This window comes from Loxodonta africana, chromosome X (assembly GCF_030014295.1).
Source record: "Loxodonta africana isolate mLoxAfr1 chromosome X, mLoxAfr1.hap2, whole genome shotgun sequence".
In the NCBI taxonomy this organism is placed as follows: Eukaryota; Metazoa; Chordata; class Mammalia; order Proboscidea; family Elephantidae; genus Loxodonta; species Loxodonta africana.
In genome coordinates, this window is record NC_087369.1 from 159,093,866 (window position 1) to 159,118,574 (window position 24,709).

The following is a 24,709-nucleotide window of genomic DNA, read 5'->3' on the forward strand; positions in this document are numbered from 1 at the left end:
GGCCTGGCGATCTACTCCTGAAAAATCAGCCATCGAAAACCCTATGGAGCACAGTTGTACTACAAAACACATGGGGTTGCCATGAGTCAGAATCGGGTTAACAGCAACTGCTTTTATTCTACAAATACCCAGAAAAATAAGAACAAGAACCCAGCTTCCCAGAGACAATAACGTTGTTAGAAATATAAATGTCAGAGTCCAGCACAACTCGATGGTGCCCAACTACCACCACCAACTGCTCTGAGAGGTCTCACAAAAAAGACCAATGCTTCTGGTTTGACACAGACTAGAGAAATCCTGAGAGTATGGCACCTGGATACCTTTTTAGCTGAGTAGTCACTCCTGAAGCTCACCCTTTGGGCAAGGATTAGACAAGCCCATAAAACAAAAGGAGACTAAATGGACACACCAGCCCAGGGGCAAGGACAAGAAGGCAGGAGGTGACAGGAAAGCTGGTAACGGGGAACCCAAGGTTGAGAAGAGTAGAGTGTTGACATGTCACGGGGTCGGAAACCAATGTCACAAAACAATATGTGTACTAATTGTTTAATGAGAAATTAGTTTGCTCTGTAAACCCTCATCTAAAGTACAATTTAAAAAAAGAGGAAAATAAATAAAATAGGCTCTCTTAAAAAAAAAAAACAACTGTCAGGTCTCATGGTCAGGTAGAATGTCATTGCAGGCGCAAGGGTGCTTAGCTCCCAAATCCCTTGCTCCGCCATTATGGTAACTCTGACCCTCTGATGCTGCTTTAGCTTCTCCTCTTACTCCGGGGGAATGTCTTCACAGCACTCATCTGTTCTGCTTATTGCCTTCCCTGTGTGGGTCTTCCTGCTTCTCTGCTGCTCTGACCACATCCCACTGTCTGTTCCATAATCATACTCCCTGGGAGAGGCTCTGATGGACTCAGTTAGTCAAACTCAGTCCAGAATGCATAGCTACCCTGCCAGGTCACTTCACAATGTTCTGGCCAGCCTTTGGGCCAGGCTAGCTGGGTCACATGGGACCTAGGCATAAGGAACTTTTTTGGCTACCTGCTTAGAAGAGGACTGTGGGGACAGCAGGGACTCAGAGTCTGTAGGACTGTAGTCCTAAAGGCTGTAGTGCTGTAGGACTGTGTAGCATATCATCACCTATGCTGTGAACTCACTCAGGAATGAAATGGGAACCCAGTTACACATTGCTGGAAACAGCTGTATACTATTTTTGGATAAGAAATCTTTAGCAATGTTTAAAATGAATCTAATAAAACCTGTGTTGTCTATATTATAAAAACGCATGCAACTTTGGTTCTCCAAATAGTCCTCCCCTCCCAAGAACGAGAGCTTCATGAAAAAGATATGCAACTTAAAAAAAAGACAAACTTCTATTTAAAAACTGTTGCTATGGTGGAAACTAGATTGTAAATCTATGTGGGGAGCCAGGATTCTGTAGAACCCAGACTCAACTGCTATGTTTAGAAGCCAAGGTCACTGGGAACATCAAGTCTGAGTTATATTTATGTGTACACATGAGCTTATTATTATTTTTAAATGAGTTAATAAGTCTTTCTAAAATGGGTTTTAATTTTAATACAGCAAACATCAATAAAAAAATTCATATAAACAAGTTATTTGGGGCCTTTGTTAATTTTTGGGTAAAGGGGTCCTGGGACCAAAAAGTTTGAGAACCACTGTTCTCTAGCATTCAATATTAATATCATACCATCTTGAGTCTGTCTCCTCTTAGTTGTGTCTGTCTTGTTAACTGCTGGGTCGCCAGAGCCTAGCACAATGCCTGACACCTAGTAGGCGCTCAACAGCTATTTGTCCAATTAAAAAAGAGAATTCTGAAAATGGCTCTTTTCAACCCCCCCCCCCCAAAAATCAAACCCATTGCTGACAAGTCGTTTCCGACTCATCGCGACCTTATAGGACAGAGTGAAACTGCCCCATAGTTTCCAAGGAGCGGCTGGTGGATTTGAACGGCCAACCTTTTGGTTAGCAGCCGAGCTCTTAACTACTGCGCCACCAGGGCTCCTGATTTTCAACAGTGTATCTAATTTCTGAATAAAGTTCTGTTTAGAGGAAAAGCATGTTGTGTCTTTCTAGAAGAAACCCAAAAGAACGGATTCAGTCGCTTGGCTAGTAAAGCCGATGTTTACACTCGGAAGTTCCTTTAAGTTTCAGGTTTGGGATTTGAACATCCCTGAACCCTGGAGTCGCTGAGTCGGAATCGACTCCACGGCAGTGGGTTTTTTTTTTTTGTGGGGGGGAACCCTGGAGTACATAAGGCAGGCAACTGCCGCCCCGCCTCACTCCCCAGAGTCGATCTCCAGCCCAAGGAAGGAAAGCGAACGAGGGCTGGGGGGCGGGGGGGAAGACCTGGAAAAGAAGGCTGGTCCTTCTACCCATCACTCGTTCATTCATGCACTCACTCACTTGTTCAACGCACTAAGTACCAACCCCAGTGCTAGGCGTGTAGACTACCGAAATAAACAAGAGCTATTTTTTTAAGCTTCTATACTAACGACACCAGAAACAAATAACCAAAAGACACAGTTCGTGTGCGGGAGAAGCCTTCGGTTGCAGGAGCCGCGTCTCTTTCCCTGGGCTAGGGAAACCTGTCCGGCGGTCCCACCCATTCCCCACGATGTCGCTCGCCGAGAAGGACGATTCCCACGCCTTCGGGGGACCGCCCTCCCAGCCCGAGGTCCCCTAAGAGCGGTGGAACGGCAGGGTGCTCTCGCCCCTCGCCCCGGCCCGCAGGGGGCCCACGGAGCGTCCAAGCACGGGAGCACGCGCCCCCCGACACCCCGCCCCGGCCAAGTGCCACCGCCAGCGCGCAGGCGCATGCTGACGCCATTGGGGGCGTGCCGGCGCGACCCGCGACGTCGCGACGTGCCGACTATGGCGGCTGCGTCAGCTTGAGCGGGGCTCCGTTTGGAAGTCATTTCCTGACGTTGCCGCGGGAGCCGCAGTCGCTTCAGAACCGCTTGGCGGCGGCGGCGGCGTCGGCGGCGCGCGTGCGCTCCCGCGGCGCCCTGGACGGAGGCCGGCAGAGCGAGTCAGGTGGGCGGCGGCGGCGGACGGCGGCGGCACGCGCGCGGCGGGCGGCGGGCGGCTCCGCGTCCCGGGGGCTGCTGGGGCGCCGCGGGAGGCGGGCCGGGGGCGCGGCGGCCGCGCGGACCTCGCCGTCTCTGTGTCCCTCCAGCACATCGCGGCCTCTTTGCTCGCAGGGACCCTACCCCGCGGCTAGGTCGGAAACATGAGCGGCAACAACTTGAGTGGGAACGACGAGTTTGATGAGCAGTTGCGGATGCAAGAATTGTACGGAGACCCGAAGGACGGCGACCCCCAGGAAGATCCCGGCGGAGAAGCCGATTCTTTGGGGCAACAGCCGACTGACACCCCCTACGAGTGGGATCTAGATAAGAAAGCTTGGTTCCCGAAGGTAAAGAGTGACATGGGTGCCACTGCAGAGCGGGCCAACCTTGCGGGACACTCCTTTTACATTTTCTCTGCTGAGATCCTGAGTTAGAGTCCCATGGATAGAGACATTGCTTTTTGTTGTGTCTGTTGTAGAACCGATGTGTAAAACCGGTTGCCGTCTAGTAGATTCCGACTTAGCGACGCTATGCCTAGGTACAAAATTTAGTAGGAAAGGAAAGAGTGGCGCAAAGTTCTTTCAGTAGAGATATGTAAAGGACTACTTTTTTTTTTTTTTCATTAATCAAGAAGATGTATTTTGCACATCGTCCATAAACTAAAACTCTGAATTCCCAGGATAAGTGAGGTTGGCTACCGGAGACCAACAGCTACTAAATTTGTTCTTGGTGGTTTTCCTTTTTGCAATAAAAAGCAGTCACTAATGTAATAACCAACTGTGACCTTCATATGTAAAACTAGTAAGGCACAGAAAAGCCTTAAGGATTACATTTGTGACATCTCCCTAAAGATTTACGTTTCTTTACACACCGGTTCATCTCAAAGCGACCCTATAGATGAATAGATGTGTAAAGGAGCATAAATCTTTAGGGAGATGTCACAAATGTAATCCTTAAGTCTTTTCTGTGCCTTGTTAGTTTTCTCTGTGAAGGTCATAGTTGGTTATTACATTAGTGACTGCTTTTTATTGCAAAAAGGAAAACCACCAAGAACAAATTTAGTAGCTGTTGGTCTCCGGTAGCCAACCTCACTTATCCTGGGAATTCAGAGTTTTAGTTTATGGACGATGTGCAAAATGCATCTTCTTGATCAGTTTTTTTTAAGTAGCCATTTATATATCTTCACTGAATGAACTTTGCGCCACTCTCTTCTTCCCTACTAAATTTTGTACCTCGGCATGTATGGTAGAGCCATAAAAGCACAAAATGTGGATGGAAGAGTTCTGCGTATGTTTGTTTGAAGTACTTGGAACATATTAGGTATTTTCTGTCAGCTCGGAAGTAAAATAACTAGCGTTAAACTTGGTTCAGTAAGCATGGTGGTAAAAGTACCCTGTTAATCTAAGCGTCATATGGATGGGAAGAAAAGGATATGATAGCACACTAATTGACTTGGAAGCCAATGATAAAAAAAAGTATCTCCGTGGTGTAACTTGACTATTATTGAAAATGTTCTTCATTCCAACTTTTTTCTTTCTTGTTTCATATTTGTCTGTATATTCTAATCCTACCAAATTGTTAAGATTTACTATTTCGCTCCTCTAGTGGCAGTGCCAGCTGGGGTACAAATTTGGTTTCTTCCGCCTTCGGAGTACTTTTAACGGTAGTCTGGTAATGGATTAATTTGTGACTCTGTTTTTTATGCTGTGGACGCCCATAGTTCTTCAAACTTTTTTTGTTTCCTAATTGCTATGTATGCCTAATAATCGATTGGCAAGAAGATATAACAACATTTTTTTCTTCGGGCAGTAATGCTTTTCCCTAAAAGTCAGGTAGATCGATGTGAGTTGGGTTTGTTTGACACTAAACGATCTTGTGATTCAATTAGTGATAGAGTTAAAATGAATATTGAGTTTTACCATTCTGTGTACGCTAAATCAGGATTCCATTACTACATGCTCTCTGCATGCAGATACTTAAGTAGTTAGTGTACCTATACACTTGTGTGACAGAAACCCTGGTCGGGTAGTGGGTAAGTGCTGTGGCTGCTAACCAAAGGGCTGGCAGTTCGAATCTGCCAGGCGCTCCTTGGAAACTCTAGTGGGCAGTTCTATTCCGTCCTATAGGGCCACTATGAGTCGGAATCGACTCAATGGCACTAGGTTTGGTTTTTTGGTTTATACGCTCTTGTGTCTATATAGTAAAAGAAAATTTGATTCTGTGTCTTAGGTTATTTGTATGTTTGTCTACAGCATTTCAGGTTGACTGTTGGTTTTTGATCTGCTTTACTGTTAACTGCTCCTTCATTACATGTACCTGTGGTCTTATTCAAGTAGAATGTGGAGAAGAAGTAATTTATAAATGCAACAACTAAAAAAGGTGTCAACATCAATTTACAATGCCTTAATAGTATCTCAGACTTTCGTGTTAATAATCCAAGTGCCCGTGTTTCTTTATTCTTTATCATTTCAGGCACAGTGTACTATTTAAGGTAACTAATCTTGCATTAAGGATCCCTGGTGGCACAGTGGTTAAGCGCTCAGCTGCTACCTGAAAGGTCGGCTGTTCGCACCCACCAGCCACTGTAGGGGAGGAGAAGGCTGTGGCAGTCTGCTTCCTTAAAGATTATAGCCTTGGAAGCTCTATGGGGTAGTTCTACTCTGTCCTATATGGTTGCCATGAATTGGAATTGACTTCATTGCAACGGGTTTGGTTTTTTGGAATCTCGCATTTACGCTTTAGTTAGTACAAGTGTTACCCACAGAAAGCCTTCTATGTTAATTCGTGCGACTGAATATGCTGTAATTTAACACAGTTGAAACTTCTATGAGAGAAAATAAACTTGAATTTCTGTATGTGTGCTGCATTTCTTGTTTAGATCACTGAAGATTTCATTGCTACATATCAGGCCAATTATGGCTTCTCTAACGATGGAGCGTCCAGCTCTACTGCAAACGTGCAAGATGTCAGTGCCGGTAATTCAGGGGAACCTCCTCAGAGAAAACCCCCTGAGCCTACTGAGCCCAAAAAGAAGGGAGAAAAAAGAAAGGCCGAATCAGGCAAGTGGTTCTAGCTTGTAAAACAGGAGTTTAAAAGAAAAAATATATGTGAGAATGTGTGTGTGTGTCTAAGAATTTTGGAGAATTATAATAGCTTTGAAGTGATAATGAGTTGTTTTTTTTTTTTTAAGTAGTGTCACAGTCATAAAGAACCAAGATAAACTAGCCATCTTTTTTTCAGACATGGTTCTAAAATGGTTTATCAGTCAAAAGACTCATATACTTTGAAAGCTGGGCAGTGAGTTCAGTTAGTTTTGTTCTTTTAAGGTAAGAGAAAGTTCCTGGAAGTTTCAGGAAACTACCATATTGTCAAGATTTCCTAATGTGACTCTTGTCTTTCCTTGCATGTGTTTTACTTATTTCGTTTTGTTTTTTAGGTTGGTTTCATGTCGAAGAAGACAGAAATACAAATGTATATGTGTCTGGTACGTATACCTTTTTGAACCAATTTGGTGTAGAAAAATACTTGATTTTGAGGTTTTTCACAAAGCGATTTTTAGTTTTTAGCGTCTGTAACGTCCATTTTTTGTCATAACTTCCTGTTTAGTTGTATATATTAGTGAGGAATATGATTGTTGTTTATTACAGTACTAAGAGAAGGGTATGTAACTTTGCACGCTATCCTTTCTGCTTGCTTTCAATAATTTATGGCAGCTTGCCGCTTCAGGTTCAGTGAAACCAGGCCTCAGCAAAGCATAATTTTATATATATTTGAATACATGAGAATGGTGAAACTTCCTCAGTTCTGTAGATGTGAGAGTTTTACATAGCATTTAGAAAATCAAAATTGCCCTCAACCTAAGTCGTATATTTTCTAATTGGTTATCTTACCTTTATTTTAGATACTATTATAAAAGTTTATTTTTATTGTTCTTAATGTTACAGGTTTGCCTCCAGACATTACAGTGGATGAATTTATCCAGCTCATGTCTAAATTTGGCATTATTATGAGAGATCCTCAAACAGAAGAATTTAAGGTCAAGCTTTACAAAGATAATCAAGGAAATCTTAAAGGCGATGGGCTTTGCTGTTATTTGAAGGTTGGTTATATGGTCAGATAAGTCTCTCATAGCTCCATTTAAAAGTCAGGAACCAAAACTAGTTGCTGTTGAATCAGCTGCAACTCATAGCCACCCTGTGTGTCAGAGTAGAACTGTGCTCCATAGCGTTTTCAATGGCTGGTTTTTCAGAAGTAGATCGCCAGGCCTTTCTTCGGAGGCACCTCTGAATGGACTCAAACCTCCAGCTGCTCTGTTAGCAGTTGAGCATGTTAACCATTTGCACCACCCAGGAACCAGGGCTATAAACTTTTATAGGTGATAACCGAGAACTATTCAAAACAGGGTATGAAGAAAATGGAAATTTCAGCTTGTATCTGTATCACACTGGTAAGGTTTGTTCATCAGATCAAAGTGTTTAATATAAGTTACATGAGATATAATCAATTCAGAACACGTTTTAAAAGTCCCAGAGCAAACAGACAAAGCCTGTAGCATTTTATTTGCCCGTTGGAATGACTTAGACCAAGTTTGGAGAACTCTGTCCCTCTGCCTGTTTTTGTAAATAAATGTTTTTTTGGAACACAACCACACTTATTCATTTATGCATTTGTCTGTGGCTGTTCTTGTGCTTCGGCCGCAGAGTTGAGCATTGCAACATGGACTGCATGCTCCCTAAAACCTAGAATATTTACTAACTGGTTTGTTATTAAAGAAGTATGCTGACCCCTGAATTAGACCCTAAGGGAGATAATGCCTTATGCTTACTGCTTTGCCTTGTTTTTAGAGTAGGAGAGAAGAAAGAATGGTATTAACAGGAATTTGCAGGTCTTCATGTATTCAGGGTACCATAAATTACACAGGGAAAGCTCAGTGCCAAAGGCAGTCATCATTTCTGGAACACCTGTCACCTTAGGAGCATGGGTTACGCATTATTTAAAAAAAAAACAAAAACGTTGCCGTCAAGTCAATTCCGACTCGTAGCGACCCTATAGGACAGAGTAGAACTGCCCCATAGTGTTTCCAAGGAGCGCCTGTTGAATTCAAACTGCCAGCCTTTTGGTTAGCAGCCTTAGCTCTTAACCACTGCACCACCAGATGGGCGTGATGCCGACCTATGCATATGTCACAGAACCTGAAAATCATTACAGAGGAAACTCAATTACGAATCTGGGAGTATACCAAATTCCAGTGGGATCAGAAGAGAGTAGGATTAAGCTGACAGCTTTTTGGGAAATAGGGATTTTTGACCTGGATCTCAAACATGATGGGAATGAGACATGGACATGGCCATCACAGAAAGATAATTGTGGCATGTTTAAATGTAAGGAGATTGAAGAGTTTTTACAAGTTCTTCAAGGATTCTTAAAAAGCTGTGAACAGATCCTTAGGAGATTTGATTGGATTTTAAACTTTTTTTTAAAGAAAAGGAGATTTTGAAAAATTTCATGTGTACAATTTAGGACTCATGAAAGTGCCAGGTTAGCAAATCAGTGAATTGATTTCCAAAAGAATGTTTCATTCTTCCAGCATCCGTATTCCAATTCATAGCCACCCTATAGGACAGAGTAAAGCCCCATAGGGTTTCTAAGGAGCGCCTGGTGGATTCAAACTGCCGACCTTTTGGTTAGCAGCCGTAGCACTTCCATATTTAATGTGAGCAGTTGAGTTCATTTGTCCTTTTGTGTGCTCCCCAGGCCCTCAGAGCTTGGGCTCTGCCCCCTTTGTATAGGATTCGGAATCCACAAATGTGTTTAACGTACAAGCCATCAAATAATCACCTCTTACCTCTCAGTATGGTACAGAGCTGTACTAGAATTTAGTTGGTGAATTAAAAAAAAAAATTAAAGGCTGCTTATGCTGTTCCCAGTTCCTGGAGTCATGTTGTCTTTTAAGTACGAGTATTATAGGATTTTAAGACTGGAGTGGACCTTAGAACTTGTGCAAGTTCATTTGCCTCATTCTAAAGATGAGAAATTGAGGCTCCAAGAGGCAAAGTTACTTTTCTAATAATAGTATATTTTACTGAGCACCTATCATATGCCAGTCACAGTCCTTTACCTGGTGGTGTGGTGGTTAAGAGTTCAGCTGCTAACCAAAAGGTCGACAGTCCGAATCCACCACCCACTCCTTGGAAACCCTATGGGGAAGTTCTGCTCTGTCCTGTAGAGTTGCTATGAGTCAGAACCAACTTGACAGCAATGGGTTTGGTTTTTTGGTTTGGTTTATCATCTACCTGCATTATTCCATTCAGTCCTCTCAAGAACACTGTAATGAAGGCCTTACCCTTCCCATTTTACAGATGAGGAAATTGAGGCTCAGGGAGCGTGAGGAACTTGCCCAAGTTCACACAGCTGGTTAGGGATAGCTGTGTTTCAGATGCAGGTTTCCTGATACTTATTTGAGAGTTCTTTATCCCAAAGTAGGTAGTCGTATTTAAATCTTTATTGTATGTATGGCCATGATTCATCTAAAAAGCTCCTGAAGTTTCATTGTGGTGTATGGTTTATTGACTGTATTTTGTTTTACCTTTATAAAGAGAGAATCCGTGGAGCTTGCATTAAAACTTTTGGATGAAGATGAAATTAGAGGCTACAAATTACATGTCGAGGTGGCAAAGTTTCAGCTGAAGGGGGAATATGATGCCTCAAAAAAGAAGAAGAAGTGCAAAGACTACAAGAAGAAGCTGTCTATGCAGCAAAAGTGGGTATTGTTTTTTGTCCTCTTTGAAAGGTTTCGTAAAAATGTCCTGGAGTATATTTTTGGTAATAGCCACCGAATTTCACTCCATCAAATATGCCCACAGGTTATCTTAAAAGAGTTTTATTAGATCATCCGGAGCCTGCAGTAATGTATACTGAAGTCATGCGGCTTGGCAGTGGTGGTGGTTTTCATTTTCTAGGCTGTTCGTAACATAACAGGGACTTCAGAGAAGTCATCTCTTGGGAAAATGCCGGACATCAGATTAAATAAGAAAGTTTAGTCTTGTATACAGAGATCCATTAGTTCGTTTTCATTGCGGACTGAAATCAGCTACATTAGCAGCTAAACTTCTGTACACAAGTTTGTTAGTAGGAAGTAGAAATTAGAAATGATAGGTTTTACATTATAGTTTCTATGTAGTTGTGTATAGTATTTGCATAGGGTAGTCATCTTTGTTATGAATAGATTTGTCTAATAAGCTTTGAATATGCTAGTTTTAAGAAATTAGTCAAAACGGTAAGGACTTGTATCAGCGTGAGCTCTAATGACACATCTAACGGTATGCTTAGACTGATGGTAAAGTGTCGTGATGCCCCTTAGTTTTTACATGGGTACTTAAAATAGATACCTCCAAATTTTGTCAGCAGTATCAGTAAAATTGAAGATTGTAACAAAGAGTGTTTTCAGATTTCACATGTATATCAGTGTGGTTTGTTCTTTATAACCACATAAAATGCCTAAAACCCAATATAATTTAAAAATCCTTTTTTTAGCCTCAAAGTACATCTCCCTAAATCGTTGTAAATACCACGTAATTATCTGTCTTTCAGGGGTCTCATTGGAATGATTGTAACCAGCCAGCAGTTGCTCTGAGAACAGTATGTTCTGAGAATTTCAGATACAGGATCCATTATCATATTAAATACTTAATAGAGAATTACATTAACAGCTCATTTTTTTCTCTTTCCAGTAAGTACCTGCAATAGGAAACGAAAGTCACCATTTCTTGTTATTGCTTTCTTGCACTAGGCAGTTGGATTGGAGACCTGAGAGGAAAGCTGGACCATCCCGAATGCGCCATGAGCGAGTTGTCATCATCAAAAATATGTTTCATCCTATGGATTTTGAGGTAGGAAGCTATATTCTCACCAGTGGAAACACAGAGATGCTTTCTTTTAAGGGAGCCCAAAGCTTGCCTCACCCCATCTTCCTGGTGTTGCATCCTACATGTCTCTGTAGTAGTCGATGCAGGAAAATGGATTTGCTTTTGTGTACCCCAGTGTAGTGCTCTTTTCATTGCATCCCAGGTAAAACTGTTCAGTACCCATGCTGTGGCCCCAAACAACAGCTACCTGGTATGGGAAATCATTTTTTTAAAGCCATCATTAAAAGACGCGTGGGAGTTGCTTGCGGATTATGAGTGCAATTCAACAAGTACGGGCTGATTTTGGTGGAGAATATCAACCTTGTACTTGCAAATGAAAACTGTGCTAAAGGCTTGATCTATTAAAAGCCTTAGTTTAATGAAATACAGCCACTGATGTTTACATAGTGGGGGTGGTTTTTCAGGACATAATTTTTATAACAATCTTTAGTGGCTGTCAGGAGGATTTTTATAATATTTAATGTCCATATAAAAATTCCCAAGAACAGTAAATAAATGAAGAGCTGCTAGTAGAGAGGCTTAAGGGATATTAATTTCCATTAAGGTAATTGCATTATGCTCTCTCTTTCTTATCTGTCTTGACGTAGACTGATACAGTCATTAGTAGGAAAACAACTTTTTATTTCCTGCCTGCATTTGAAATTTAATGATAGCAAGTTATATAATGCCAAAAAAATATTCATGATGTAAAATTCCAGGTTTACAAATGATCTGGTTACAACCAAAGCCCATTCTTGTTCGTTTTGTGCACATAAACGGGGTCAAAATGGCAATATTATTTTAGCCCCCTTAGAGAGGGAACAAGTCAGTCTTAGAAAAAATACAATTGGAATGCTCCTTAGAAGCGAGGGTGGTGCGACTCCATCTTACTTACTTTGGACACGTCATCAGGAAAGACCAGTCACTAGAGAAGACATCATATTTGGCAAAGTAGAGGGTCAGCGAAAATGAGGGAAACTCTCACTGAGATGGATTGACACAGTAGCCTCAACAATGGGCTGAAACATCGAAGATCGTGGAGGTGGCACAGGACCAAGCAGTGTTTCATTCTATTACACATGAGGTTGCATGAGTTAAAGCCGACTCGATGGCAACTCACAGCAGCAAGGGAGGGCCCCAGAATGGCCTGTTGAGCCCCATCCTGGTGAATAGGGACACGATAAGGTTTACTGTGCACCTCTGGGTCTGGGCATCTTTTGAAGTCATCGAGAAGATAGATGTGGTCTGTTTATAAGGTGCTTGGTGTGTCTTCTGGCCAGAAAGCCTGAAGAATCTTGAACAGCTGTTTTAGACTCGCAGTGATGATGAAGCATGTTTAAGACACACACATACACATGCACACTATTTGATTTTTGAAACACTGTACTTGCTATTGGAAGCCCTGGTGGCATAGTGGCTAAAAGCTACTGCTAACCAAAAGATTGGTAGTTTGAATGCACCAGGCATTCCTTGGAAACTGTGGGGCAGTTCTCCTCTGTCTTACAGGGTCGCTATGAGTTGGAATCAACTCGACTGGCAACAGGTTTGGTCCTTGCTCTTAATAGGAGTGTGTAGATGGGTGGTGATATATAGTCTATCAGGTACAACCCCAGGGTTTCCTATGATTTATCACATTTTGGTAAATAAGTGGTTTGTTTATCAGGTGACATACTGCTGTGACTTGAGGTCCTTAATTCATGCATTCCATACTCTTCTTAACACTTGAACATGAATATAAATGCAAACCTTATTCAAAGCATCTGGACCTGTGCAGATAGAAGTCTGCTGTGTCATTATAGCTATTTTTGTTTCTACCTCCTGACTTGTCATTGACATACTTAGAGGTGTAACTAGAGTATGGCAGGTATGGTAGGTATTGGACTGGCCGTAGGCCCTGGCGCCACTGAGCAATTTCTATTAACCCGGTGCCGCCAGCAGCATATCTGTGGAAAATGGGGCCTGTGGCAAGCACTGAAATTGTGCACTTGTCCAAACACCTAACATTCCTCTTCTGGATACCTTTACCATAATATCAGCTTAAAAATTCAAGTCAAGTTTGTTAATCTTTGAATTAACACATCACCATGCTTGAGGAAGGACGTTGGGCCATATCAGGTTAATAGAAACTGGTCAGTGGTGCCTCGTGCCCAGGGACAGTGCAGTACCCTAGATACACCACCGCAACCTCGTTTGAGTCTAGCTAGCGCCCTGGTGGTGCAGTGGTTAAAGCGATCAACTGCTAAACAAAAGGTCGGCGATTCAAAGCCACCAGTGGCTCTGTGGAAGAAAGATGTGGCAGTCTGCTTCCGTAGAAATTCACAGCCTTGGAAACCCTGTGGGATCACTATGAGTGACTCAGCAGCAGTGGGTTTTTTTTTGTAATTACCCTGGACAGGCTTAGCTTCTCCTAGTTTAACAAATATTCTGGCCCCCAAAAAGCCACATTTATTCTACATTTACCCCTACAAGTTCCCTCCAGTGAATATTTTTGAGGATAGAATTTTCACACTTGCAAATTCCCAGCTGTTTAAAACAAACAACAACAACAGAAAACCTTTATTGATTTCATATAAACTTTATTTCAAGGTTATAGAGTCTTTATATTACCCAGTTTTATTTTCTTCATAGTGTTTATTATTATCGGAAATAATTTTATCACTATTAGAACGTGAGCTTCATGAGAGCAAGCACTTTGTCTACCTTGATTACTGCTGTATTCCCAGTGCTTAGAACTGTGCCTGGCCCATAGTAGTCTCTTCATGTATATTTATTAACAGACCCTCAATATTTAATATTAAGAAAAAGTGACAGAATGGTTGAATGAAAGCCCTGCTACTCACAAGCCAAATTTCATCCACCAAGTGGATAAAACATTTTCTCTTTGGCATCTTTGCAAAAGAAGGAAAATTGTTTTTTTATTTTTTATACACTGAGGCCACAAAGGATGGGAGGGTGCTCTGTTTGGCAGTAATGAGTTTGAGAATTTACAGCCAAAGAAATCATCGGTGGTACTATCCTCATTTGCCCATCTGCCCGGTCTCATGTGGTCCATTTAGCTTGATGAGAGTACTGTTACCAAGAGGGACTACAGTCTTATTTTTTCAGTGTCTTTGTGGCTTCAGCCTCAGAGTGTATCAGTATGCTGAAAGTGTGCTGTCCAATATGGTAGCCCCCAGCCATGTATGGTGATTTAAATGTTATGTTAATTATAGTGGCTACCATATTGGATAATACAGATACACAGCATTTCTATCATCACAGAAAGTTCTTTTGGACAGTGCTGGTACAGACTAGACATTAGGTAACGTACCATAGAAGTATTCAACAGGAATATCTACTTTTACTGGACATTTTTGGAGAGTGTTTAATTTGACTGAAGACCCCATAAGAGATTGTTAGTGGAAAACAAATAAAAAGTGAATTGTAAGGTTACCTGGGGATATCAGAAAGAAATCAGGTTTTGGGGGGTAGGGTATATTTTTATTCCAAACAGTTGACTAGCATTAGAAGCAACATACCTAAGAATGCTTTTTGGTATCAGGGTGAACGGCGAAGGCTAATGTTTTTAATGTAGTTTCAAGAGGATTCTTTGGTGTTTAATTTGGGGCCATATTTTTAAATGGCAAATGTGGTGAATTTGAATACTAAGGGATGAAGAATCCAAACTCAGGTGAAAAGGTAGGTGACTCATTGTGTGTACCAGTGCCGTTTGGTAGTAATATAATGTAAGCCACATGTGCAATTTAAAATGTTCTGGTAGCCACAGTCACGAGTGTGACGTGAAACAGGTGAAATTAATCTCAGTGAATTTTATTTAACCCATCGTATCCCACATGACCATTTCAACATGTCATCAGTATAAAAATACTAAGGAAATGTTTTATCTTTTTTTTTTTTCTTGTGCAAAGTCTTTGAAATCTGTGAGCACACCTCAGTTTGGGCTAGCCATACTCCAAGTACTCAATAGCCACAGGTGGCTAGTAGCCACTGTATTGGACAGTGCAGGTTTCGATTGAAAAGAATGAGAGAGAGGGTTCTTTTCCTTCAGGGACAACAAACAAGGCACCACCCTGGGAAGGAAAAATGACGAGCAGAGGATTTCAGCGCGTCGGTGAAACAAATGTTCACTCAGGGCGTCTGCTCTTTGTCCCAGGTCTGTTTGCAAAGTTGTGCCTTTAGAAAAGTTCTGTGCTGAGCTAGGTCAGAGTCCCCAGGAAGGAGGGGTTTACTACCTTAGCTTTGAGCATCAAGTCTTTATACAGCAGTGACGATGTCTTCGTTTTTCAAGCTGGCATAAATGAAAATGGAGGTCTGGGAAGACTTTGGCTAAGGTGTGATATTCTTGTAGGAAGAGCTCTGACACCTTGGTAGAGAAATGAGGGAGATGTCCCCCAGTGGACTCATGCTGAAATTTGAAATTTCTTAAATTTTTGGAAATAATTTTTGTTTTTAATACAATCATGATTTCCTTTGGTGACTAAAATAGAAGTATTAGCAATAGTTTATCAAACTGAAAAAGCTTTTATTGACTCTTTGCTATGTGGGAAAGACTGTGCCATGTTCTGGGAGGTATATGAAACTCAGTAAAACAAGGTTCCTGCCTTCTGAAAGCACCCCCCCACCCCCCCAAAAAAATGACTTTTAGGCTCCATTCTCCATTCCCCTCTTGTCTGATAATTCTGTACAAAGCAAATTGACGTCTTCTCCAAAATTAGATTTTAATTTTAAGTGGGGAAAATCCAGAGTCCTGCTAGCTATAGTTTTAGAAGCCTCAGATTTATGCAAATGATGAGATTTTATATGTTTGTTTTTATGTTTTGGTTTCAGTAACTGTTTTGCCAAGAACTTTAGGGGAGGAAACTCCTTTGTTGTAGTTTCTCCTTTGGTTGGTGAGAGAGGGGAAAAAAAGCCTGCGAGAAAGGCAGATAAATTTAAATGTCTCCTAGAAAGTGTTAAGTCCACCTCAGTAGAAATCCACAGATTGGATAACCTCATTTCTTTTTGTATGTAGTTGAAATTCAAGTCGATAATGTAACTTTTTAGGAGCCCCTTTCGTAAACTGGGACTTGGAGAAAGGTTTGCTTGCTAATCCCCACAGGGAATTTTAAATCCTTTTGTTGTGGTTGGAGGGGAGGGGCTGGGGGCCTACCTGAAATTAAGACCACCAGAAGCAGCAGTGTTTGAGTACTCTTAATATGCTCATACTTTTGAGAAGGTAGCACCTAAGAACGTATTTTCTTGTGTACTTTAAAAAAAAAGTACTTTAGCAGCCCCTTATCTGTGTGGTTCTGTTGTGATGAGGTAGGAGACAAGAACCCTATGAATTAAATAATATCTTAGAAGCATGAAAAAAATCTTAGAACACACGGTCAGTGAAAGGGAGACAACCCTGCCTGTTACATTTCTTTAAATGTCTATCCAAAACACAAAGCAAAGGGCTCTCCTCAGCATGGTCATGATTCCTGCAGAGATCACAGGACTAAGCAGGCTCTGACTTGGATATGCCCCAGGACTTTTCCTGCCCTCACAGCTGCTGTTATTTGGGATTTCCACTCATGCTTCCCTCCCTTCTCCTTTGCCACTGCAAACTCCTGCTGCTGCCTGTCATAGCTGTCTAGTTCCTCTGTCTTAAAAGCAGGGCAGACCTGCAGTCGTAAGCAGCAGCCTGGGTAGTATAATTCCATTTGATTTTGAAATTTTTCTTTTATCTTGTTCACTGCTGACAAGCATGACTAACTTTAAGTGAAACCTTTTGGGTTTGTTGGTATGTCAAAGCAAGAAAATTGATTCTTTGGGACTTACACTGAAAGGGAGGGGCAAGCCCATTTTAATCATGTGTATTTTTGCAGGACGATCCATTGGTATTAAATGAAATCAGAGAAGACCTTCGAGTAGAGTGTTCAAAGTTTGGCCAAATTAAGAAGCTCATTCTCTTTGATGTAAGTTCATGACTTGGACAGATTAATCCTAAAGCAATCATTCTTTTGGCTTAATAAGTTATTGACAGACGTTCGTTAGTGTGTCCCCAAATTTTAAATTGATGTTATTATATAGTAGGTCTGCTCTCTAGTGGTAATCACCTGTTAGCAATAATTAGACAATCATGAAGGACTTGGTATGCTTTGATGATTTTCCTTCATTGTCACTGTAGAGCACTCAGGGGCAGATTAGCCAGTCGGCAAGGTAAGCATGGTGCTTACCTTGCTTACCAGATCATCTGTAGTGAATAATTTCGCATTTTTTCACCACATAAAAGACTGCTTCTAGGTATGGCTGATATCTATCTCTCTCCCAACCCCACAGCACCTTCCTATAGCATCAAAGCCTCTTTTCAAATTTACAATCCCTGACAAGGGCAGATGACCCAGTAAGCGAAGTAAACACGAGCTTACTTGTGCTTACTTACTAATCTGTAGTGAACAATTTCAGTACAGATCTGATACGCAGGGTAAACATGGTGTTTACCTTGCCTGTTGAATAATCCGCCCTTGAGAGTACTTGATCAGGTAGAAGAAAGTACAAGAAAAACAGGCGATTTACAGTTCCCTGTTTGCCCACGTTTTCCCATCTTTTGTGAATTGTTCTCCTCCATATTTGGAGACTATCAGGAAGAATATTCTGTATATTCTCCTTCTCACTCTTTTTTTTACTTCTGAAATTGGCACATATTAATGAAAAGAGCCCACATTTATTGGTTGGATGCTGTAAGCTATTTTACATGTTATCTTGTTTAATCTTCATAACCTTTGAGGCAGGTAGGTACCGTTATACGTATTTTACAGATGAAGAAACGGAAACCTCAGAGATGAGCACCTTGCCCAGTATCATTCAGCTGGTAAATGGCAGAGCCAGGATTTCATCCCAAGGCTTTCTGACTTCAGAGTCCACACTCTTTACAATTATATTGCTTTGCCTCTCAGTGTTGTCAGCAGAAACATTTCCAAGGACATTTTGCTTGGTTCTTGCTGGGCAAGATTAAGTTAAAGAAGCAGCTAGCTAGCTGTGTGTCTGGGGTAAAAGGCAGAAAAGACTTCATACTTAAAGCCTTTTCGCTCAAATTATTAGAACGAATGTGACTATCTGCTTTTTCAAATGTGTGTGTTTTATTTTTAATCTTAACATTTATCCCCATATTTTTTTTTCTCCCTTGTCTTTCTAGAGACATCCAGATGGTGTGGCCTCTGTGTCCTTCAGGGATCCAGAGGAGGCTGATTATTGCATTCACACCCTTGATGGAAGGTGGTTTGGTGGCCGTCAGATCACTGCCGAAGCATGGGACGGGACTACAGACTACCAGGTAAATTCTGTAACTGCCACGGACAGCCGAGTTATTTCGTTACCAGTGAATACTGATCTGACAGGCCTTCAGAGTTCAGTTTTTGGTTTGGTTTAATCTGTTCCGTGTAATAATACTTAGATAATTCCTGGTATTCAGAGGCTAGAAAGAAAAATGTTTCAATCTTTCAGTTCATATATTTGAAACTTTGAGGCTTGTTCACATTAGTGATAAGTAAAGAAAAGAATGTATCGAACCAGAACATTTATCTTCTTTTCTGTGTTGTAAAATACAAACAGAGCTCAGTTATTGACTTAAGAAATGAGATGTTTTTGTAGTTCTGTGGTGATTGGTGTTTAAGTGATCTTAGGTCAACTCCAGTAAGTCAAGATGTAAAGTTTTGAAAACTAAAGATAGAGAATGGTTTTGATTTTCTAAGAGATCCATTATAAAATCAGGATACTATCCTCAATATTAGAAATGTTCAGGAACAGTTGTTAATTTCTTTTTGCCTGAAACTGGTTTTAATGGCAGTGTTCATTTATGCACAGGTGGAGGAGACCACGAGAGAAAGAGAGGAAAGGCTGAGAGGATGGGAGGCTTTCCTCAATGAGCCCGAGGCCAACAGAGGCTTTCGGCGTTCAAATCTTGCCAGTGCTTCAGAAAGAGCAGGGCCTTCGAGAGTAAGGCATTTTTCAGAGCACCCCAGTACATCGCGAATGAATGCTCCAGAAGCCGCAGCTGAAATGACATTTGGAGCACCTGTAGACAAAAGGAAGTTTGAAAAACCAGAAGATGGGGGAAAATTTGAAGAAGAGGCTTCTGAAAAAGATGCTGATGAAGGTGGGCGTGACGAAGAGTCTGAAGAAGGCCGTCCTGAAAGAGGGTCTGAGGAAGGATGCCATGAAAGAGGGTCTGAAGAAGGCTGCCGTGAAAGAGGGTCCGAGGAAGGCTGCCGTGAAAGAGGGTCCGAAGAAGGCTGCCGTGAAAGAGGGTCCGAGGAAGGCTGCCGTGAAAGAGGGTCCGAGGAAGGCTGCCGTGAAAGAGGGTCCGAGGAAGGCTGCCGTGAAAGAGGGTCCGAGGAAGGCTGCCCTGAAAGAGGGTCCGAGGAAGGCTGCCGTGAAAGAGGGTCCGAGGAAGGCTGCCCTGAAAGAGGGTCTGAGGAAGGCTGCCGTGAAAGAGGGTCTGAAGAAGGCCGCCCTGAAAGGGGGTCTGAGGAAGGCTGCCCTGAAAGAGGGTCTGAAGAAGACAGTCCTGGAAAAGAGTCTGAAGAGAATGGCTCTGAAAGAGAACCTGAACAGAAGACACTCAAAAAAGATTCTGAAAAGAATGGCCTTGAAAAAGAGTCTAAAGAAGACAGCCTTGAAAAGGATTCTGAAGATGACTCAGAAGGAGAATCTGGAGAAGACGGCTCTGAAAAACAGTGTGAAGATGGCTCTGAAAAAGAATTTGAAGAAAATGGCCTTGAAAAAGAAATCGATGAGGACGACTCTGAAAAAGAGTTTGAAAACATTCTTGAAAAAGAGTTAGAAGACTCTGAAAAGTCCGAATGTGAAGACGACGGCTCTGAGAAAGCGTGTGATGAGGAAGGTTCCGAGAGAGAATTTGAAGAAGATTCAGATGAAAAGGAAGAAGAGGAAGATGCAGGTGAAAAAGTGTTTGATGATGAGTCAGATGAAAAAGAGGATGAAGAAAATGCGGATGACAAGGGGCTGGACGATGCTGAGGAAAAGGAGGAAGACGAGGCAGAGGAAAAGTTGTTTGAGGATGCAGACAGAAAGGGAGATATAGTTGAAAAGTTGTTTGAAGATGACAAGTTGTTTGATGAGGATACCAGTGACAAGTTGTTCGAGCCTAATGAGAGAGGCCCTGTGGGTTGTTTTGAGAACCCTCAAGAAGAAGAGCCCCTGTCCACAGGCAGCAGCTTTGTCCTCAGTAGTGATGATGATGACGATGACATTTAATCCCTTCAACTTGCTTTTTCGGGAGATTCCTCAGTCTACATTTGCCTCTGCTTCCGAGTAATTAGTAGTAGTGTTACATGAACGTGTGCGTAGTGGTAGGATGCCGTCAGGTTAACGCGTTGATGTTTTCACTGTTACTGTACCTGATAATTTTAAATATGTGTTAATTGGTTCATTTAAAAGTTCATAGTCATAATGCAGGTAAACTGGATTCTTGTCCTTTTGTCAGATTTGTTAAATGCATGCAGAATAATATTTTTTAAAGTATTCTGACTGAAGTTTGTGATATTCAGAAATAAAAAGTTGATAATATGTAGAAACAAAATTGGACTTGAGTTACATTGCATTGTAAAATCATGCCCTCGCTTTATTCATATTAAAGTTTGGTGTTTCTAAGGACTTGCAAATCCCTTAAGAATCTCCCTGCTTCCAGTTTATGTTACCGCTTACGCTCTTACTTCCCTTCTCTAAACCAGAACCTTACTAAACTCATAAATAACACTTTGGAGTTTTTCCCCCACCCAGTACTTGTAAGTTAGTTTTATTTCTTTTCTTTTCTACCTCTTTCCGTTAAAATTTACTCTTAGATGCACAAAAGTGAATTTCCGGAGGTCCACAGTTTCCATTATTGTTGAAGATGTAGAGGGAAATTAGAATTCTATTGTGTACTGTTTCTTAACCTTTTGGGGGCCCCTTTAGTATTTGATTAATTATGGAACCTTTCCCCAGAAAAAAATGTATATACACACACGTATTACACAACTTCCTATGTACAGTCTAAGGTTCATGGGTCCCCTGAAGTTTAAGAACTTTTGTAATGCTGACTTCAGTTTTCTGCTTTTGTTTTAGAATCACAGCGCTAAATTGTGTAGTCCCAGTAGAATTTGGGGTCTTGATCTGTGCTTTCCAAATTCAGTATTGGTGAATTTACTTCTGATGTAGAATTCAGACGTTAGTCTCCTAAATTAGAAGTGTTAAAATAAACTGCATTGCTGCTTTTCATTACAGTGTCTAAGTGTAATCATTACCCTCTTTGGACAGAAGAGAGTTCCTGTTGCTTCAAGCAGGTTTTCTGAGAAATTTTTGGCTGATCACGGGGATTTCTGAAAATCTTCAGAATTCCCACCGGGAATGATTAAGTGTCGGAGATGAAGAAAGTTACGTGCAGAAAGATTGCAAACCAAAATAATGTTCCCTTTAAGGATAAGCCAGCAGCATTTATTAGAGAATTGGTTTTCTAAATGAAGGGAAAGAATGCCTACCTCCTGCACCCAGCTGTTGGGACAGACAATGCTACAGATTCGAATTAGCTCCAGGACTATCCGAAGGGGACCAGTTGCATTATTTACATTGAAACGGGTAATTTTGAAAATCCAGAAACTGTCAAAAGACAATATACAACTTAGTCTATTGTTTCAGATACTAGCCATTGCCTAGTAAGCCATTACCTTACTATCGTTTGGGGATAGGAAGCTTGTAAGAACGTAGTAAATTTTCCCTATTTTTTAGGCTGCCGTTGTCTAAAGCAACGAAGTGTTGCCGACACTGGCAGGCGGGCCCGTGGCTTCTCTGAGTGTCCATGGGTGCGGCTCTGGCGAGTTTCAGCTCTGAGGGGTGCTGCCCCATCTTTCCCCTGCTCACTAATTTGATGGGTATCAAATAACTCGTGCTCTTTTCACTGGAAGTGAAAGTCACAAGTATTTGTAAGGTGGTAAATAATTTATGGGGTGGTACTGATAAATAATGGGAATTGATGAAGTCATGAAGCATTCCACACACGTATGCTAAGTTATCAGGTTTTATTGGTCCTGTAAATGGAATTTATTGTGAGGCAACAACATATTATTCGAAGAAAAGTTCAGGGGTGGATTTTTAAGCACAGCCATGCTCAACAATGAGCTGACAGAATTTCTAAGATTTAGGTAATTTAAGCCTCAACAATTTGCAGAAAGTATGTCTTCAGCTCTGAATGCATGAACTGGAAGTGGCTTCTGGGATGTCTTTTGATGCTTAAATGACCTGCTCTCAATAAGTCTACAAGCATCTTGCATTGGAACAAACGTGAAACATGTTAGAAAATTAAAATATCACTGGTCCTGCCAACATCGGTAAAACCTTTGGAATCGTTACTGCTTCCTACAAAGAAGTGATGAGCCCGGGCTTATCCTGAAGCCGTGAGCAACCAGGTCCTGTCCATTTGGAAGCCACGGCCTCTTCCTTTTCAGAGTGGAATCTGTTCACCTGGTGTAAGTTATTTGATGATTTCTGGGGCTTGGAGAGAAGGAAGGAATTAGTAAATATTCTGATTATACCTTTCACAAATAATAATGTAAATATAGTTTTTAAAAGTAAACCAGTTTGAACAAAGCCCTAATGGAGAACAGTGGAAGGTGGCTTATCAAATTTACCCTTTATGAATATTTAACATTTACTTAGATTGTTAGCACCAAGATACTGTTTTTCACTTATTGAGTCTCAGACACAAACTGAATGCTCTTTTTTGGACAATCAATTGCTCAAATGATTTTGACCTCTTACCACAGTTCACTTACATGGCCCGCTCTGTTTCTATCACTCCACGTAAACTCCTTCACTGATAGAAAATATTAAAGTTAACTCCTTTCTAAAATCAAAAATTGCTGTTTCAAATTTCCTAAATTCCTGGACACCAGTTACCACAGAGAACAATGCTTGAGAAAAGTACTTCAAAGTTTTCTTCTAGGAATTCTGAGGTGTGTTTTACTTTCCATTTGGAACCAAGAAGATACTGATGTGATGGTATGTCCGATGCATTACACTCAAATAGAAAGCTTAAGTAGGTTGACCTATTTTTGTCTTTCAGTTATCTGTGGAACTTAAAGATTGCGAAGTTAAGATGGACTGGTTATGCTAGGCTGTAGAAGACAGAACAGCAGAAGCACAAAGGTGGCTTTTCACTGTCAATATTCTTACTACTTTTTGCACCACCTCTTAGTGTTTCTGCTGAAATAGTCACGATAATATTAGAAAAAGGAAAGCTCCAAGAATAAAGCCGTTTGTGACTAGTCATTTCCCAGGCTTTTTCATAGCAATTAGATTAAAAATCATAGAAATTAGATTTGAATAATGATGAACCTGAAACATCTTCATGTAAAATTTCTAAACTGTATTTTAAATTTTAAAGATGTGATAGCTTGACCTTTTTTTTTTCCTTAAAAGTATTTTTAGACTACCTTTAAAATAACCTAAGATTTGCTTTTTAGGTGATTCTTAGGAAATTATAGATGAAGTTAGTAAAAATATGTCTACCACTTCCATGCTTTGATACCACCTTACTTTTACTAGGAATATACAGATTACCACATTGAGATATTAGTAATGTTAGACTATTGATTTGTTGGAGCCCTGGTGGTGCAGTGGTTCAGAGCTTGGCTGCTAACCGAAAGATCGGCAGCTTGAATCCACTAGCTGCTCCTTGGAAACCCTACAGGCCAGTTCTACTCTGTCCTATACAAGTTGCTATGAGTTGGATTCAACTCAACAACAATGGGTTTGGTTTTGGTTTTTGGTAACATCTAGTCAATATAACTTGGTTCAGTCAATTAGCAAGTATGTATTGGGCTAGTCTGTGCTCAATAATATTCTATATGAGTTGGAGCAGTGGGGATAAAGGTAGTATTAAGCATGGACCATTCTCAAATGGCAGTTGTAACCTATGTTGAGGCCACAACAGCAAAATGTGACATTGATCCAGCAATACCACTTCTAGAGCCTAGAACAGTGGCTGGCACGTCGTCGTTGTTAATTACAGTCATGTCAATTCCTACTGATGGCAACCCCTTGTGTGCAGAGTAGAGTTGCTCCATAGGGTTTCAAGGCTGTGACCTTTCTGAAGTAGATCCCCAGGCCTTGTCTTCAAGGTGCCTCTGGGTGGATTGGAACCTCCAATCTTTTGGCTAGCAGTCCAGCGCTTAACTGTGTGGGCTCAATATTTGTTGGGTGAATTAATGTATTTTTTTTATTTTTTTATGGATATACTCGCACATTCCCACTCACTCATTTGAAGAGTAGACTTTACCAACTATCCTGTCACCGTTCCTGATCTTCTAGTATCCAAGGAAATGATCCTGTTCCTTTCTCAATGTTCCCACCTCAGCAGCCGACTGTTTAAGCCAAAGATCTAGGGATCAGCTATCATTTCTCTCTCTTTCACCCCCCACATCGAAGCCCTGTTGACTCTACCTCCAAATATATCCAGAATCTGAATACTTCTTCCCATTTCCACTTCCACCCCCAGTGCAAACCACCATCACCTTTCACCTGCTCACCCAAAAGAACTTGCAAGTTGCCTCCCACCCTTACACTCTTGTGCCCTTCCCAGTAACACGATTAAAAAAAAAAAAAACACTGCTTAGAATGTCCTAACAGCTTCCTATTAAAATGCTCCAAGAGGACTTGAATAAAATCCAAACTTCTTACTGTGGCCTGCCGACAAGGCCCT

The 24,709-nt window shown here is 41.3% G+C and overlaps 1 protein-coding gene across 2 annotated transcripts; it reads left to right on the top strand.

Annotated features, from left to right (window-relative positions):
- The first annotated feature begins 2,943 nt into the window (after nucleotides 1–2,943).
- On the top strand, nucleotides 2,944–21,231 carry HTATSF1 (HIV-1 Tat specific factor 1). Of its 2 annotated transcripts, none has more exons than XM_010600044.3 (10): nucleotides 2,944–3,050; nucleotides 3,218–3,432; nucleotides 5,964–6,144; nucleotides 6,522–6,569; nucleotides 7,030–7,184; nucleotides 9,682–9,845; nucleotides 10,875–10,974; nucleotides 16,839–16,928; nucleotides 18,149–18,286; nucleotides 18,817–21,231. In XM_010600044.3, the coding sequence occupies exons 2-10, from the start codon at nucleotides 3,247–3,249 to the stop codon at nucleotides 20,227–20,229; spliced, it is 2,475 nt and encodes an 824-aa protein (XP_010598346.1). In that variant the 5' UTR covers nucleotides 2,944–3,050; nucleotides 3,218–3,246; the 3' UTR covers nucleotides 20,230–21,231. The 2 variants fall into 2 exon arrangements, with proteins under 2 accessions (XP_010598346.1, XP_010598347.1); XM_010600045.3 differs by having other exon boundaries at nucleotides 3,000–3,050; nucleotides 3,193–3,432.
- Nucleotides 21,232–24,709: the final 3,478 nt, after the last annotated feature.